Consider the following 18,921-nt stretch of genomic DNA (forward strand, 5'->3'; position numbering starts at 1 on the left):
ATGCTCGACTGTGTCCTCGCTGAGGTTCCCACACCATCATCTGTTATCCTGCGCCGCCTTCTCTCGGCCAATGGTCCCTACATGCCGATACACACACACACACACACACACACAATGGCTGACGATTGTGCTGTTTGTTTGTAATTTAAATTCTCATGCAGTCGCGAGGATCGACGAGGGGGCCGTCCTCACCAACTGGCAACCACCACCATGACATATCGATGCACATACATACACACATACATACATTTGTCCTGCGTCCTACTCCGCCTGCGTGGCTATGCTAGCTTCCTTCCGCAGTTGTCGCCAGTTGCTGCTGCCGTTGCTGTTGTTGTTGTTGGTGGTGGTGGTGGTGGCGGTGGTAGTTCCTTCCCCCTTTTGCACGTGGATTTTTACGCGTCTACCCAAAAGGTGATCGTGAGAAAGTTTTTTTCTCACATCCCAACTTGAGTTTAATTTTAGCCTCTGCGTCGGAATTATTATATTTATGAATTGATATGACTCGTAGCAGTTGTGCTTGATTCTCGAACACGCGCGATTTGACTGTACCTTGGTACAGTCTAGCTTATTATAATACTGATAGAGTCGATTTAGATATATTTTTTCACTTTTAATAAAAGAGAATTCTTTCTTCACAAATCTATTCTCCAAGCAGAAAACTTGCTTTCATAGTTTTGCTTAGATAATGGGGAACTAGGTTAATATATGCCGTCCATTTGATTGATAAAGTCACTTTATATATTTATAAATGTTGGTTTGATTTCACTTTTAATAAAAAGAATAGACTTTTGCAAGAATTCATCTTTGGCAAATCTATTCTCCAGGCAGACAATTGTGCTCTGAGCTTGAAGAGTCGAAATCTCTATTTATAAAACCTGCTTTCATAGAGACTCGCCAAGGAATTTCGTCATAACTGATGATCCCAGTCATTATATACTACAGTATATAAAAGACTATTCGAATGGATGCGAATCCATGACTAAAACTCTAAGTAAATCTTGTCTTTGCAATACGTCAGGCGGTTTGTCATCTAAACAAAAATCATGAGAAATCTCTATTTAACTTACTCAATTTTTAACTTTAACTTGAATCATAATAAAACACCTTCTAGTTCAATTAATGAAATGAATCATTTGAGTCGAATAAAAGTAAAATCGGAAGCTAAATTTAGACAAGCAAAACCACATTTTCAATGTTGATTTGCGTAATCCCCTGGCTCAGGCATTTGCTGTGTGTTCTAACCGCAAATGTTACACTGCAGCAGGTAATCCCCTCCACAAACACACACACATACACACACACACACATACTTTCAGCATCTCGGGCAACCCTTCAACAGACAGCTTCTTGATCTTCCCCTTGGCAGCTGCCTCGTATCAGGCACGCTTCATACAAATCCATTTGTTTTGTCGCTTAGGCGCGCATCTTTCGTGATTATGTAAGACGCCAGCCCAGCCAAAGGCAACAATTAACGACGCATCTACCTTGAAAGTCAGCTCGAGGTCTTAGCGCCGTTCTGTTATCCCAGCTCCGGACCCAATCTTCGGCTATTGTTGTTCGCCTAGCCAAACAGCAGCTGTGCCAACTTTCGGCAAATGGCACGAGACTCAATGTCTTTGACATTTCACATCATCAGAGCAGCTGACCAATGGCTCCGGATAGCCGTTACAACAGTCAACCAACACCCCAAATAAATCTTGACACTATGGAAGTGAACAGCTAAGAGTTGGCAACATTTTTCTTACAGTTTTAGGGCAAGTCTTTGAGACTGATCAAGAAATAGTGGAAGTTATATAGATACAGATATTTTTATTATTATCAAAAATTCTCTATACTCTATAATATATATTTTGTATATATATAACTAGGATTGATTGATCGTTTAACCTCGTGAAAGGATCTCATTTGATTTATATGAATCTAAAACATTTCTCATTTAATTTACATGATTTTGCCTGAACTTTAAAGTGATTTGTGTTTAGACGAAAAAAAATGGACTTCACCTTGACCTTATATGAAGACCTAAACATTAATTACAATAAAATATATATAATTACATTTGATATATATCATTGAAATAGATTTCTGAAACCCACGAATATCTCAACTTTTACTGCTTACAAAATCTTGGTATCCCATGGGAACTTATTTTTGATCGTTCTGTAAACGTTTCCCAGGTACTCCCAGCAGCATCTTTCGATTTCCTTTGCTGCTGCCCGCATCTGTCACAAAAGTTTCCAGTTATTGGACCAGCTAGCGCTGGCCATTTATCAAATTCATAAAAATAATATTCAAGGGAGATTTGGAACTCCACGCCTGTCAGGGCTTCTAATGCCACTTCACTCAGGTCTCCCCCTGAGCTGCAACAAGGCGCCATAAAAATCAACAAAAAATTCATTTAAATCAACATATATCTTAGCATCTTAGCAGAGACTCCGCCCCGCCCCCCCGTGGCACTCGACACATTTGCTACTGTTTCATATTTTTCATGCTCATTATGGTATATACATACATATATGGAGCGGAGTTTGGGGTGTGGGTGTCGCACACCCCATCGTAATAAGTGAAGTTCCCACAGCAAAAAAAAAGTAAAGAACTCTCAGCTAAAAATATATGAGTATGTGTGTGTGCATCTAACCGCAGGCACTAATTTGAGGTTGCAAAAGGTCTCACATATGCCGCTCCTACCTTGCCGCTGCACTGATTAAGGAGCGACGAGAGGGAGAGCGAAAAAAAGGGAAGCAATCGCTCGATACAATAAAAATTAAAGTGTTTTAATGTGTAAATCGTGCGTTGGGGCATAAAAACGAAAGCCAAAACGCAACTAAAAATAAGGCATAAGGAAGCCCCAGTACATACGGACAGACGTCGACGGCTACCGATCGGCGCAGCGATCGTGCCACACTAAACGGCATTTACCTTGATCCCCAGATCGAGCTGGCGAATGGAAGCCAAAGTAACTCAGACGCTGGCTTTTGGCGATTTGGGGCTGATATTGAACTTTGATTTTTTGTTATAGAATTTCATTTTCTCAAGCCGGGACAACAGACTGCGCATGAGTGTGTGTGTGTGTGTGTGTGTGTGACTGAGGCGATCGTCACGTTTGACTCTGACCAGACGAAATGATCCACATTGAGGCACATGCATGAGTCCGACTGCCACTGCCACTGACGCCCATATGTGTGATGAGTCTCGTCTGTTTCGTTTCTCTGTTCTTTCATCAATTCTGCCAGCTCATGACTTTTATTGAGTTTTCTCGTGGGAAAAAGTTGGCCAAAAACTTTGCGCTCCTTATGCAGCAAGAGCAGATCGCAGCAGATCGTTTAGTGAAACGAGGGGGTTGTTACAGCAGCAGCAGCACTCTGCACTCTGGGCTTAACCACAACACTAATATAGTAATAATAATAATCATATATTTGCATATATGTATGTATGTATGTACGTACACTACTTTAGCTAGATATCATAGGCAACAGTGGCGGTGTTTATTCAATTTACGCAACTCTGGCCCCTTTTACGACTCGGAATTCGCACTCGAGCATTGGGCAGCGCGCCAGCTGAGCGCAATCGGAGCGCTTGATTTGCACAATCAGGGTTGCCAGGCGGCGCAATAGTTTTTATGGTAGGCGCTTTAAAGTCTGGCTAACCGAGAGATCTCGCTTGGCCAGCTGTCGTCAGCTGGCGCATGGCCCAGAAAGCGGGCTATTGACAATTCTCTTGCATTGCATGGCCGCCTAAGCCAGCCAACATTGTAAAGCAATAAAAATCCTTGAGCCCTTGACGGCTTTTTTGGGGTGCATTCATCATAAAACTGAGTGACTGATATCAGGTAAGCTTCGTAGGAACAACTAATGATTGACCCGTGACCAGGCCACAAAAATCGCAACCCCCTTGAAGACGTTCGGCCAGCCGTCTTCGGGGGGGTTGCGATGTCGCCCGAAGTGTGTTAGGACAGCTGCCTGTCGGCCCAGCCAGGCGCAAGACAAGACATTCTGAAGGAATTTTTAATTAATTGCGCCTCATGATCAGCCCTGATTAAGGGGTGGCTGGCGAAAATTAATGCGCCAGCGTACCTGGATACTGCATACAAGGAAAACTGCTTTGCCCTTGAGACAGCTGACATTTATAGCTGAGAAATGTGTGTATATGTGTGTGTGTAGTCAGTTTTATAGAAAAATATGTAAAAAAAAAAAATATATAACATATTTAGAATAAGCATTAATAATTTACCAAATTTATTTGGCATACAAAATATTATGTTATTGCATTTTTCTTTTATTTAAATTAAATTAGAATATTCGCCAACATTTAAGAGAAATATAAGAAAAATCTATCAAATATTTAGAATAATCATTCATAATTTACTAACTTCATTTGAAATATCAAATATTATATTATTGAAAGTAAATTTGATTACAATTAAAAAATATTGTAGTATATTTTTACTTGAATAGAATTATTATTAATGTATTTATATAGTTTTACTTGATTTAAATTAAATTTGTACACAATTAAAAAATATTGTAGTATATTTTTACTTGAATAGAATTATTATTAATGTTTTGCTTAAGTTTAATTATAATATTTATTTATTTTAAACTATATATTTATAATTTCTGTTCGCGAATATAGAAGTAGTGCCATTGGGTTGTCATTTATTATTTTTATTTATTCAGCTAATAATTAAAACTAATTTAGAGCTAAGCACTGACTAATGAAGCCTTCGAAGTGACACATTTCTATGTTCTGCTCGCTTTCTTACAGAATTCAATGCACTCGACAACTCTTTGAGTGATAAAGTCAATGCACACACACACACGCTCGAGCGTGTGGACGTGTATGCACACACACAGCGAGCACACAGAGCGTGTGCGTGTGAATTGACTCACTCACTTTGAGTCATTCTACGTTTGAGCACATTTCGTCTGCGCTGGAATTTCTCGTCTGGCTGCGTGTGTGCATAACCACCCCAAATGCGCTGCTGAGCGAACGAACGGCCGCTCTCTTGGCTACCTGCGCCTGCGCTGTCGCTGTCGCTTTCGTCGTCGTCGTCGCCGTCGCCGTCGCTGCTCAGGTAAACGAGCCGCCTCGGACTCGTTTTGCCGTCGTCGCGCATCGTTTTTAGTCAACGCGCCAGCTCCGACGAGGATCAGTATCCTTTTGGCGTTCCGTGTGCGCGGTTGTCTGCCGCTCGTCCTGAAACGCAGCTACAAGAAAAATAACAGAACTCTGTGAACTCTCACTATCACCAATGAACTCAAGCAGAACGCGTACAATTTGTTAAGTTTTTATCGGTTCGGACACTACAATAATAATTTTAATAAAAGAAAAGTACGTGCAATAATTTGTTGACACTTCAATTCGTACTTCAACCAAAGTTTTTATGTTGTGATTCATTTGTGTTGTGTGTGTGTGTGTGTACGTTCGTTGGCTTCGATACAAACACCTGGATTAAATACTCGCAGCAATATTCCCTTGGATTATCAACTAAACAGAAATGGATTACAAAAACGATCTTAACTCTGACGACGACTTCGACTGCTCCAATGGCTACAGCGACAGCTACGGCAGCAATGGGCGCATGTCCAATCCCAATGGCCTCTCCAAGGCGGAGCTGAGAAAAGTGAGTGTCAATTGGGCTGATAACAATATCATAGGGCGATAAAATATCTGCATAGACTGATCTGTGCATATATGTATGTGTTTTAGAGTCCTATGAAACTGTATCTCTGAAGATAGTTTGAAATTTGTTAAAGAGTGTGTTGAAAATTTTATATTTTTCGTTGTACAAATTTTAATTTTGTTGATTTCCTATACACAAACATTTTCGTAACATAAAAAAGATCAACCATTTTAATAGTGCAATAAATTTGAAGTTTACATTTCTATTTTATATACTAAAAAATGTTCTCTAATTTTTAAAATATATTACAAATTTTAATAATATATTACATTTTATACTTTCAAAAATTTAGTTTAATTTTTTTTTAATAATTTGTAAAGTCATAAATTTAGATTTTATTAAAATACCTAAAATAAAAGCCTTTATATTTTAAATTTTATTTTCTTTCAATTTTAAATTTTTTATATTTTACTTAAAACTTTAAACTTAAATTAAAAAATATACATTTGTATATAACATTTGCATTTTGTGTTAAAGAAATAAATAATTTTCTAGAAATCGGTTTAATTTCATAATTTAAATTTACTTTGAATACTTAAATTATATTATACATATTACCTTAACTTCACGCAATATTTAATAACTTTATTTTACTTTTACAGACAAATAAACCCATTATGGAAAAGCGGCGACGCGCTCGCATCAATCACTGCTTGAACGAGCTCAAATCGCTGATCCTGGAGGCAATGAAGAAAGACGTAAGTATCCTTAGGAAATCACATAAAAAAATACAAAAAAAATATAAATCCAAATATGGGGCGAAACTTACTGATTTAGAAACTATGCTCGAGATTGGTGCACTTTCCTTATAAATGGTGTCATAAAACCCATAAATATCAGAAACTCAAAAATTTCAAGTGTCTGGCGTCGGCAAAAGTACAAAAGGATACAAGACTCCTACAACAGACAGACGCACAGACGCGCAGACATAAAACAAAACACAAAAAACGAAAAAAAAAAAAAAACGAACGAATCGAGTCAACAGTTTAATTGAGTATTAAATTTTATTGATGATCATTACAAGAGAGCGCCGACGATGACGCTGCCGATGATGGCGAGTCAGTCAGACCAAAAGTGTTAACAAGTCGAGAAATTACGCAGAAATCTCAGACAGCGAGACCGTAAACCTGTTTCCACAGGAGCCAACGGCGGATCCTGCTGTGAGAAAGACACACACAAAAAAAAAAAAAGTAAAAATATAAAACAACGAAGAATCGCACACACAAAAAATATGAGATAGAAGCGAAGACGCCGACGTCGATGTCGATGTCGATGTCGATGCTGACGCCAACGCCGACGCCAGTGTAGCAGAATTCTGCAGGCAACGACCAAAAATCAAATAAGAAAGACATTGAAGAAAAAGCAAAAGTAAACAAAAGATGCAGACATGACAAGAAGACGGCGCACGGCAGCAGGGGCTAATGGCCAGAGGGGGGGAGGAGGAGCAGCAGAGGGCAGCTAAGCGAAGCGGGCGACCTGCGTGGGAAACTTTTGCAAAATATGCAGCCAGCGGGCAGCGGACAGCAGCAGCAGCAGAAGCAGAAGCCGAAGCCGAAGCCGAGGCAGAAGCCGAAGCAGCATAAACGAACGTACACAGAAGAAGTGCCAAACAGATTGCGGTGTACCTGTCTGCCTCACTCGCACTGCCCTCTCGCGCGCTCTCGCGCTCATCCTCTCCCTCTCGCCGAGCTTAAGCGTCGCGCGGCTTTGGGGCGTGTGATATTCGCTGGAGTGGAGTGTAGAACAGCAACAGAGGTAGATTACAAATAGTTGGACATATGAGGCAAGAAACGTGCTTGAGCGTCTGCATCATTCACTTTTAATGCCCTGTAGCTGTAGACGGACAGCCAAAGGGGTAGATGCGCTGTGCCAGCAGATGAAAGTTAAAGCTCTTAGCTTCAGCTTATACTTTCATTTGCTTCTGCAACTAACCCATCATCTATAGAGTATAGTACAGGGTATTTTGAGTGCCTGCATGCCATTCGGCTGTCAGCTTACGTGTTTCACTTGTTTCCCATGCATTGAACTTGCTATAGGGCCTTGTGTCCGAGGGTCTTGGCCAGCCTCTGGCTCTGCCGCAGCCGCTGCCGCTGCCGCTGCTCCTGGTCAATGCACGAAAACAATTAGCCGGGCGGCTTCTGCTTTAGAGCTGTTGTTATCCCCACTTTTAGCGCGTCTCAGCGTCTCAGCGTATCGGTCTCGAGTGTAGCCCCAAAACGACACCCAAGCCTGTGAACGACATGAAACTCATCATTATCTGTTCTGTTCTGTTCCTTCCTGACCATTTTTAGCCGGCGCGACATACCAAGCTGGAGAAGGCCGACATACTCGAGATGACGGTGAAGCATTTGCAGTCGGTGCAGCGCCAGCAGCTGAACATGGCCATCCAGACGGATCCGAGCGTGGTGCACAAGTTCAAGACGGGCTTCGTCGAGTGCGCCGAGGAGGTGAATCGCTACGTCAGCCAAATGGAGGGCATCGAGCCGGGCGTGCGCCAGCGCCTGAGCGCCCATCTCAACAACTGTGCCAACAGCCTGGAGCAGATCGGCTCGATGAGCAACTTCAACAGCGGCTATCGCGGCCAACTGCCGCCGGCCATGTTTCCGGGCGCCACGGCCGCTGCTGCGACGGCGGCGCCTCTCTTCCCGCCGCTGCCCCAGGACCTGAACAACAACAACAGCGGCAGCAACAGCAGCCGCGACGGCATCACCCCGGCAGCTCCGGCCATCCAGATGGGCGGCCTTCATCTGATACCCTCGCGCCTGCCGTCGGGCGAGTTTGCGCTGATCATGCCGAATACAGCGACGGCCGGAACTGCGGCTCCAGCGCCGGCGCCCTTCGTCTGGCCACCGGGAGCAGCTGTGAATGCCGCCAGCGCAGCGCTAGCCAGCATTGCCAATCCCACGCATCTCAACGACTACGCCCAGAGCTTCAGGCTGAGCGCGTTCAACAAGCCCTCAGCGCCTGTCCAGACCCAGCTACAGGCAGCTGTAGCAGGAGTCGGAGCAGCAGCAGCGGCAGTTGTCAACGCCGCAGCCAAGAACACCGCCAGCAGTCCACCACTCAGCCCCATCTCGTCCATCTCCAGTCAGAGTCACGGCGACGAGTCGCGCGCTGCCTCCCCGGCGAGTGCCGCCCAGGCGGAGCTCCTGCTGGCCAAGCAGCACAGCTTTGCCGGCGTCTTCTCCACGCCGCCGCCCACCAGCGCCGAGACCTCGTTCAACAGCAGCGGCTCCCTGAACCTGAGCGCCGCCAGCCACGACACCAGCGGCTCCCTGTGCAGCAACAACAACAGCTCCCGGTTGCAGCAGCAGCAAGTCAGCTCCACCAGTGGCCAGGAGGCGGGCAGCATGAAGCGGGAGCGGGAGCGCGAGGTGGAGCTGGAGCGGGAGCAGGCCGATTCTAGCGATTGTTCGTTGTCGGACGAACCATCGTCTAAGAAATTCCTGGCTGCAGCCAGCGAGAAGTCCAGCTCCGCCTGGCGGCCCTGGTGACGCAGCAGCGGCTGTTCCCGAATTATTATTGTCTCTATCTTATGTTAAGTTTATCTCTCTCACTCTCTCATGTTTACTCATGCTCTTGCCCCTCTTGTTAATTTATTTCCACTGCAATTTTCATTGACGTATTCGAGTTTTCAGTTAAGTTTTTCCAGTTTTCACATTTCGATTATTTCAATTTTAAGTTCAGCTGTGATTTTTTAAAGCGTGTATATTTTGTGTAATTTTTTTGTATTTGTATTTGTATTTTATTATTAATATTATTATTATTATTATTATTATTACTATTATTAATATAATTATTATGTATTTTAGCAACTTGTCATATTTCTTGTTTAGTATTAAATATTTTTTATCAAACTACAATTGTCAGCATTCTTTCACTAAGTTATGTAGATCTTAGCCTCAAGTCTTTCATGTTTTCCGCCTAGTTACGTAGAGGTTATTAAAATTATAATTTTAGCATAAACTTTATGAAGTTTGAATGAGTGAACAAATAAAAACGAAAAGTTAAAATAAAAGAAAACTTTATGCATTTTATTTATTTATTTATTTATTTTTTATATATATTAAACTATAATATTTACAAATAAAAAGTGAAGCCAAAATGCTTCAAAAAAGCTAAACATAAAATATTTTCATTTCTTTAGTAATAAAATTTTATAAATTATAAATTAAAATTTTTAAAATTAAAAAATTAAATATTTTACAATACATATATTTATTATAAAATATTTGACTATTCATTTTTAATTATACAAAATTTTAATGCATAGTTAATATATTTTTGTTATTATTACAATTTATATTATTATTGTAAATTTCCAATACCCTATTCAACCTTGACCCATTTGCATTTGAACCAAGCCGAACGGAAGCTAATGCTTGCACAAGCTTCCGCTGATAATAAACTCTATGTTACGGAACTGACCTTCGCGTTCATTTTTGCAATGATTCAATGGACTGATAGAGCTGATTGCTACTGCGCGCTCTCTATATAAGCAGATCTGGTTTGACTTTACCGGCATCACACTTTCACAAGTTCGCACACAAAAGTTATTGCCGCAGAGCACGCAGTGAGCCTCAGGCGTGCCTCGATTTACGATAAAGTTTTAAGTTGAAAACTCAGTCTCTATCACCATGCTAGTGAAATTCGTCTTAGCTCAACTCGGGCTGGTCGGTCTACTGTGCCTAGCACCGGCTCAGGCTCAGTATCGCGCCTCACCCAAGCTCGCAGGACCCGCTGCTCTCGCAGAGAACTCAGCTGATCCCATTCTCAACTCCCTGGATGTGGCCATGGATAAGATAAGCAATATATATATCCAAGCGCTGCTTTCCGGCACGCATACGCCCGAGCTGGAGATTTCACTGCGCGCTCTGGAACTCGAGCTGTACGAGCTGCTCGATCAGCTCTATAAGCAACATCGCCTGAAGGACTACATGAAATACGAGTCGGCAGTGTCGAAGCAAATGATTATCTACAATTTGCTAAAGGAACTCTTTGGCTATACGCAGCACATTGAGAAGTCATAGTAAAAGTGATTTCGAGCATTTCTGTTCAATAAATTGATTTACATCCTTTCACTCTCTACGCATTTATATTTGAGGTTTTCCAATTTAAAACACTTCCGCATTGGCTTCCGCACAGGGAGCCTGTGTCCTGCGGCTGCCTTGCGTGTGGCTGTCGAGCGACACAGCGGACTCAGCTCTCGCCCGTCGCAGTCCCTTCAAGTCGCGATCGCCTGCGATCCCTTCCCACACTCAATCATAACAACACGGCGTCGGCTGCTGTTACCCGATCTGCTGTGAGAACGAACTGAACAGAATTATCATAATTTTCATTTCCTTTTAGTGCTATTATCCTTTGGCAGTCTCCAAATACCGTTGCACTTGTTCGTCGTGTTCCCACCACATACACACACAGAGATCCTCGAGATCCTTTATCTCTCTGCTCGCCTCGCTGTTTGCTTTGTGGCTCGCAGGACCTGCGCCTGTGTTTGCATTGCACTTGTTCTGTTGAGCCTTTTTCTCTTTGTCTGTGTTTGCTGTGATTTGATGCTGCGATCGTTTCTCTCTCTCTCTCTCTCTCTCTGGTCGTCGGCTTGTCTATGTGAAATTCTTGTGCATTTCGTTACGGTCGATCACTTTTGTTTTTACTTTTGATTTCGTTTCCCTGGGCATGAGAATCTTTTTTATGCTGGCATTGAAGTACGTTTGGCACAGCTCATGGCCAGAGAGTTGCATAGATTGTTGCCTCCAAGTGGGTCGCTATGCCAAATGCGCAGTTGCTGAGAAACTGGTTATATTTAAGAAAAAATACAAAATCCAGGAAGAAATTATCTCTATTGTCCATGGACTTGTGGAATTTCTGGTTTAATTTGCGCAATGGCAACGTCTCGGCGCCACACAGGATACTCAAATTTTCGAAGAAACCCCTCACGATAAACTAGTTTCTAATTCGCATATCTGTAGCATCTCTATCTCTAATCTATTTAATTGCAATTAACTTGGCAAACATTGTTGCAAACATTGTTTTTTTCCCACACTTAATTTCGGTGTAAACCCAAGAAATCTCATTGGTATTATAATAGAGATATCCTTGCAAACAAACAAACAACAAAGTCATGCAGTGCTTAACAAGAATTCTCTCACACTCCCACACACAAACACACACATAGAGAGGAACGCATTTAACATATACCGAATGCGATCCTTTTTGGCCACAGCAAAGGATGAAATGAATTTTACCGTCTACCTGTCTCGAAGCAAATTCAAATCGCTTGCATTTTTCACACGACCCAATGTGAAATGCCTGTGAATGGGCCCTGATAACCGTGCTCGGGTCCTGTGCGTCCAACAAGTGCATCTGAAATGGAAATAAAGGAGCAGATATCAATAACCCACAGCAAATATGCGTGAGATAGCAGCCAGATTTCAGCTTTGCGTAATAGCTACATGCAAAGAAATCAGTTCTGCGATCTGCCAAGAATATTTTCCCAGCCACAAGGCTCCATGGGGTCAATAGAGTCCTTCAGGTAAACGCCTCTCGAATTTGAGACGGAAGTGCCCACGCGTCGCGCACTTGAAATATACGAGAAAAAAAAGAAGAAAAACGGGGGAAGTGAACACAAAATTCTGAGTGGTTACAAATTCGAATATCACGCGTATGATTTGTGGCATATTACAGGAAACAAATTGCTGTCGATTTTCCATCCTAGGTTTCCTTTTTCTCTTTTTGTTATGCGTGAAAAGGGAAAAGAAAAGGCTGCAGCGAGGAAAATCGAAAGTTACTTCCGTTTCATGCTGAGATTTTTTTGAAGGGAACCCTTTGCATGAGCACCATATGGCAAGATTTGGTCGGAAGTTGGAAAGGAGTAAATAATTTGTATATACATATCTTTTTAGATAAGAAAATACTTAAAAATACAAAAATAAAAATTGACAAAAGATGTAGACGCAAAGGACAATGTGTACAATATTCTACTAATACTCTGATGAGGCTGCGATATCTTTAAGAAATTAAGTAATTTCTTCCTACATAATATAACGTATATCTCAGGTGATCATAGGACTATACAGATTATTATTGTTAATATTGAAACTAATATTATATTTTAATATTAATATTTATAATAACTTTTATATAAACTATCAGATTAATATAGGAATATATAATATTATACATTAATGCTAATATTTTTTATATATATTATTTTTATATTTCCCACCATTTATAAAAAACACTTGCCGCTTATTCTGAATTTTCTTTTATTTGTTTTTACAATTGCTCTTGAATGTATTTTGTGCACATTGAACGTTTCCAGTAAACACTTTGCACTTAGCTTAACCATACATCATTTTTTAGATATATTCTATAGTTATTCAATTTTTACATTGTATAGGTTAAAATTTGGCTTTTGACTGAGCATTATTATTTAATTAATTAATTTGATTTTTATTTTTTCGTTTTATACAGGATATCGCTTTTTGTTCGATTGTTTTAAAACGTGACAAACTAAATAATGTATTATAATATATATACTATATGCTGTTTATATATCCGCGTTGAGTCAGATAATTGAAATATTTAAACTATTCAATTTGTTCGTTATGTTTTGTCTGTCTTCTGTCTGTTCTCTGTATTTACTTTCCTAGTTGCTCGTTTATTGCGCTTGTGCGTTTTAAAGGTTTTCGTTTGTGCTCAATAAATTAGTTTAAATGCATTTTACATGAGTTTGTTGATTTTAAAAACATGTTTTGCTTCTACAATTGGTTGCTAATTTGTAATTGTTTTTTTTATTTTTTATAATAATATTTTTCACTAATTGGCAAAATATTTAGTGCTTGTTTTAAATGTTAACTAGGCTGCCATTTGTTTTGTTTTGTTTTGTTTTTTATATATATAAAATATTTACAAAAATTGAGTTTTTATAGCTGCACTTGAACTTGTTTAACTAAGTCTACGAACTAGAAAAATTTACAAATGCACAAATATGAGAGTTTCATATTAAATGAAATCAGTTTATAGAAAGAAGGCGAATTTGTTGTAAACTTTGCGACAATTAGAGAAAGGCGCTTTAACAAAACAACAACAAGAAATCAGAAATGATTTTCAATTTATAATATAAGGACATTTTTCTTAAGGACATGAAACAAGGAGCCAGGAGATGCCACAGTTGCTAATTAGGTTCAGCGCTCTTTGGATGGACGGCGCTCTCCCGACCCCCCTACACCTTCTCACTACCACCAACAAACATAAAGGAAATAAATTGTATACAATAAAAAAAGGTTTACAAAATTCGTAATATGGCTACGCTATCAGTCCATTGTTCGTGTTCAAGTCGGTTTGCATTTGGATTTCAATGTGTGCGTGAGTATATGTGTGTGTGTGTGTTAAGTGTACAACAATCGGTGAGTGTGCTTAGCACCGCTCTTGATCATGGCTGGCTCGACTCAATCATCAGAGTATGTCCGGCGTGTGCGTCTCGTCGTGCGTGTGCTGCAAGAGACCCTTTCTCTCATCCGGCGCCGTGCTGTGCGCAATCTCTGCAATCGCTGGCTCCGCTATGGCATCCGCGTACATCGACTCGTACACGGGATTGGCAAAGTTGCCCTGCAAATAAAAATGGGGCGTAAGTGTGTGTGTGTGTGTGTGCGTTGGCTAATTGAGTGCTCTGCATACCTTGTCGTCTTCGTGAGCGAAGGGCGGCGCTTCGTCGGCGTCGCCGCGGTACATGGGATTGGTCAGCATGATCTCCACATTGTCCGTGAGCCGAGCATGTGAGAAGGGCTGTGCAATGCGATGTTTTCTGCAAGTGAACAAAAGAGATTACTATGTAGAACAGATTCCATATTCAAGCACAAGACTTACTTGAGGAAATAGAAGACAGCGCCAAAGAGCATGAGCACCAACGTGACCACTAAGAGCACCGCCAGCACAGACAATATGCCAGCGGATTCGTTGTGATCTTGCTCCCCACTCAGGGCCACGGCGCTCTCCGCCAGGCAGGGCACCACCCGCTTGTTCTCACACAGGCATTCGTTGATGGAGCTGCCCGTGCGGCAGACGCTGCACTCGCCCACACAGTGCGGCGGCAGCTCACAGAAGTCGCCCTGCCATTCGCCGATGCAGGTGCAGTGGGGCAGGCGGTATTGGTTGAGATGGCAGAGGCCGCCGTTGGCACAGTAGCGCACGCAGGGATTGTCGTCGGCGACGTTCGTCGTGCAGAACTCCCCGTTCCACTGGTCCGTGCAGTTGCACATGGCGACGCCCTTGATGACATGGCAGGTGCCAGAGTTTTGGCAAATGAGGCCCGTGCAGGGATTGCGCGACGGCTGCGTGGAGGCATCACAGAAGTGCGGCGGTATCGAGCTCTTGCACAGATCCGATTCGCAGCGTTCGCCAATGTAGCGCGTGGGGCAGGTGCAGCTGAGGCGGTGGCCACGATCTATACAGGTGCCGCCATTCTGGCAGAAGTCGCGGCAGGAGTTCGCCTCGCAGTGCTCCCCGTAGTAGCCGCTGGGACACTTGCACTGGCGCTGCCCCTTGGCGCCAATGATGCAGGTGCCGCCGTTGTTGCAGTAGTTGGCGCACTCATTGAACTCGCAGCGCTTGCCCGTGAAGCCATCGGGGCACTCGCATTGCGGAGCCCCCGTCAGGGTCTCGCGACAAATGCCGCCATTCTCGCAGGTCAGGTTGAGGCAGTGCTCGCACTGATCGCCCACGTACATGTCCGGGCAGCTGCACTTCATGCCCTCGGCCTCGGTGACCAGGCAGGAGCCGCCATTGTGGCAACGACTCTGGCAGTCGGCGACAGACACCTCGCAGCGAGCGCCCGACCAGTTGGGCGGGCAGGTGCACTTGAGCGGCGGCGGATCCTGCAGCCCGGGCAGCTGTGGCGCCACCGTGCACAGACCAAAGTTCAGGCAGTAGCCGGAGCAGCGGTAATGCTCGCACAGCTCGCCCTCATACTGCGGCTGGCAGACGCATTTGGGCACGTGATTGATCACCTGGCAGGTGCCCAAGTTGCAGAGCAGCGGACAGTAGTTGGGTATATCGGTGTGCGCCTTGCACACGCCCTCCTCGGTCATCACGTACTCGTTGGGGCACTTGCAGCTGTAGCCACTGGCCGTCTCTGTCGAGAGGATGCAAAGGGCGCGCAGCGCTTTGCAGGGATCCTTGGCGCAAGGATTGCTTACTGCGAATGGAAACATATATTAGCTATAGACACTCTGCCAGTCATCCAAAGGCTGTACTCACTATTTCGATTCTGTTTCATCGGATGCAGTATGCCAATGTCGGAGGAGCGATAGCCCTTGAGCAAGTAGGTGCCGTTGTCGTTGCCAAACTTGTTCATCTTGATGATGCTCTGATCGTACAGCTTGATGTACAGATAGTCCTCAAAGACGTCGATCTTTTGCGGCTTCTCGCGGTTGCCAAAGCGTCGCACCACATTGCGCTCCTTGCCGTTCAGGCGGCACGTCTCAATGGTGCCCTTGCGGTAGTCCGCCCAATACAGCCGGCCCGTGGGATAGTCAATGGAGAGGCTGATTGGCCAGCCGACATCGCGCTCCACCAGGCTCTTCTTGTTGGTGCCGTCCAGCGAGGCCACCAGTATGCCGTTCTCTAGGGTGGACCAAATCATGACACGCGACTCGGGCTCCAGCACAATGTCCGTGGGATTCATGCCCGTGGACACCAGGGAGATGTACTTCTTGCCCTCGATGTCAGTGGCAATGATTTGATTGTGGCGCGAGTCGACGATGTAAACCATTTGGGTTATCCAATCCACGGCCAAGGACTTGGGATCATCCAGATCGGGTATCTACGGCAAAAGAGAAGCTATTAATTTAAGTCTCTCGGGAATCATAATTCACTCACATTGAATGCCGTCAGTTCCTTGAGATCGCGACGCACCCGCACGCCCGTGCCTTCGACGTGGGGCGTGGCTATCTTCATGGTGTGCACCTTGCCGTGATGCGAGTCGATCCAGAAGAGCAACGTGTCCTTCGGCCTGATCAGTATATCGAACACGTCAATTTTCAGACTGTCCGTCTGGAAGAAGCCGACGACCGTGGTGCCCTCCTGCTTGGCTGGCAGTATAAAGCGGAACTCCTGCTCCGAGGCCAGCAGCAGTATCTGATCCGGGCCGGAGGCCAGGCACGTGGCATTCTTGGCACCGCCCTTGTAGTAGCCCGTCGTACACTTGCAGTTGTAGTGGCCCGCCTTCTTCTCAATGCAGATCTGTGAGCAGGTGCCAAAGCCGCAAACCGGCGGCTGGCAGTTCATCTCGTCGGAGCCATCGATGCAGTTGTACTGCCCATCGCAGCGGAAGTTCTTCGAGATGCAGTCGTCGTTCTCGCACTGGAACTGATCGTGACGACACTTGGGCAGCGCTGCGCACACCTGATCCGACTCGTCCTCGTTGTTGCCACAGTCGTTGACGCCATCACACAGCGCCGACTTGCGTATGCACAACAGATTGGCGCACTTGAAGGCATTGTAGTGGCAGTGGACATGGGCGCAGGTGTCATAGCTCTCGTCGCTGCCATCCAGGCAGTCATCCCAGCCATCGCACTTCCAGCGCGACATAATGCACTTGCCGTTGCCGCAGGTGAAGTGATCCGGCGGACAGGTGCAGTTCACCTCATCGGAGCCATCCGGACAGTCATCGTCGCCATCGCACTGATACTGTCTGAAAGGGAAGATTGGGAATTAACTCCTCCACTATTTCATGGGCAGCTGAGGGCAACTCACTTGTTGATGCACGTATTGAAGGCAGCGCACTTGAACTGGTTGGGCTTGCAGGTGATGTTGCAGTTGATCTCGTCGCTGCTGTCGTCGCAGTGAATCTCGCCGTCGCAGCGGAAGTCGTGCTTGATGCACTTGCCTGTGCCGCACCGGAACTCGCTCTCCGAGCAGTTGCGCATTTGGCAGTTCAGCTCGTCGCTGCCATCGCCGCAGTCGTTCTCATAATCGCAGCGCCAACGGCCGGGTATGCACTTGGAGTTGTTGCACTTAAAGTACGTCGGATCGCAGGTGGCCTTCGAGGTGTGGCAGCTGGGCGGCTCGTCCTCGCCATTTGGACAGTCCACCTCGTCGTCGCAGCGCCAAGTGAGCGGTATGCAGCGACCCGAGTTGCATCTGCAAGTGATTCAATTTTAGGCATACAATGAATAATTATTTATAATAAAGTAATATATATTTTATATAGTATAACTATAAAAAATACACATAAATTAATAATAACGGACTACAGAATACTCATAATATAATAATAATAAATTAAATAATTATAAATAAATATAATATAGTAATAATAAATTAAATAAATAATAAAAATGATTTAAATAAGTAATAATGAATTAAATAAATATATGTAGTATAATCACAATTAATAGTAATAATAATTCTATTATTATATAATAACAAATAAATAATAATTAAAATGATAAATAACATTTAAAGGTATTAATAAAAAATTATAATTAATATAAATAGTTAACAAAAACAGGTACCAGCATATCCATAATAATAATGAATAAAATAATAAATAATAATAATAAATTAAATAAACAATAATAATGAATTAAATAAATAATAATAATGAATGAAATAAATAATAATAATGGATTGATTAAATATATGTAGTATAATCACAATTAATAGTAAGATTAATAATCAACAATACAAATAAATAATAATTAAAATGAATAACATTTATAAGTAATAATAAAACATTATAAATACACACAAATAATAATTTTAAAAATAATATAAATAAATAATAATACAAATTAATACTATTATAATAAATAATGAAACATTATAAATAATATAAATAAATAGTAAATAATAACAGGCACCAGAATACCCATAGTATAGTATAATTCAAATATATAATATAATGCATAATCTCAAACAATAATTTTAAATAAATAATAATACAAATTAATACCAATCATAATAAATAATGAAACATTATAGATAATATGAATAAATAATAGTAAAAAATAACAGGCAAGAAAGTAGCTACCGACTGAGTATTACTGTTGACTGTAAAAATTCGTGCTATAAGAATTCATTAATGAATTCATTAATACAATATAATATATAAAGCATAATATAATATACACTCTAGCAAACTAACAATAAACAATAAAAAACGTGTAATAACAATAAATAATAATAGAAATGAATAATAATTACAAATAAAATACTCATAACAAATCTTAAGTAAT

The 18,921-nt window shown here is 42.6% G+C and overlaps 3 protein-coding genes and 1 long non-coding RNA gene across 6 annotated transcripts in view; 2 read left to right on the plus strand and 2 right to left on the minus strand.

Annotated features, from left to right (window-relative positions):
- The first annotated feature begins 4,927 nt into the window (after positions 1 to 4,927).
- dpn (deadpan) lies at positions 4,928 to 9,706 on the plus strand. The gene is made up of 3 exons (XM_018106950.3): positions 4,928 to 5,623; positions 6,286 to 6,381; positions 7,975 to 9,706. Exons 1-3 carry the CDS (start codon positions 5,498 to 5,500, stop codon positions 9,175 to 9,177), a joined length of 1,425 nt encoding a protein of 474 aa, XP_017962439.1. The 5' UTR covers positions 4,928 to 5,497; the 3' UTR covers positions 9,178 to 9,706.
- Positions 6,662 to 7,977, minus strand: LOC149091136 (uncharacterized). The gene is made up of 2 exons (XR_016197006.1): positions 7,682 to 7,977; positions 6,662 to 6,841 (listed from the first exon to the last, which is right to left on the minus strand). It is a non-coding gene; the product is annotated as an uncharacterized LOC149091136 (long non-coding RNA).
- Positions 9,707 to 10,019: 313 nt separating the features above from the next.
- Positions 10,020 to 10,771, plus strand: LOC108652835 (uncharacterized). Its single transcript, XM_018103033.3, has one exon. It carries the CDS (start codon positions 10,321 to 10,323, stop codon positions 10,711 to 10,713), a length of 393 nt encoding a protein of 130 aa, XP_017958522.1. The 5' UTR covers positions 10,020 to 10,320; the 3' UTR covers positions 10,714 to 10,771.
- Positions 10,772 to 13,375: 2,604 nt separating this feature from the next.
- Positions 13,376 to 18,921, minus strand: part of LRP1 (LDL receptor protein 1) — an 80,031-nt gene continuing 74,485 nt past the window's right edge. For 2 of the 3 annotated variants that reach the window (XM_089262015.1, XM_089262014.1), the window contains 6 exons: positions 17,438 to 17,824; positions 16,562 to 17,375; positions 15,941 to 16,505; positions 14,552 to 15,878; positions 14,363 to 14,489; positions 13,376 to 14,293 (listed from right to left, as the gene is read on the minus strand). In XM_089262015.1, coding sequence (XP_089118141.1) covers positions 14,141 to 14,293; positions 14,363 to 14,489; positions 14,552 to 15,878; positions 15,941 to 16,505; positions 16,562 to 17,375; positions 17,438 to 17,824 — 3,373 coding nt within the window. In that variant the 3' untranslated portion in view covers positions 13,376 to 14,140. Of the gene's footprint in view, positions 14,294 to 14,361; positions 14,490 to 14,545; positions 15,879 to 15,940; positions 16,506 to 16,561; positions 17,376 to 17,437; positions 17,825 to 18,921 lie in introns of those variants that run through there. The other variant, XM_089262016.1, reaches the window with a different exon arrangement.

Source organism: Drosophila navojoa, chromosome 5 (assembly GCF_054131105.1).
Source record: "Drosophila navojoa isolate 15081-1374.11 chromosome 5, UAZ_NAV_1.0, whole genome shotgun sequence".
NCBI lineage: Eukaryota > Metazoa > Arthropoda > Insecta > Diptera > Drosophilidae > Drosophila > Drosophila navojoa.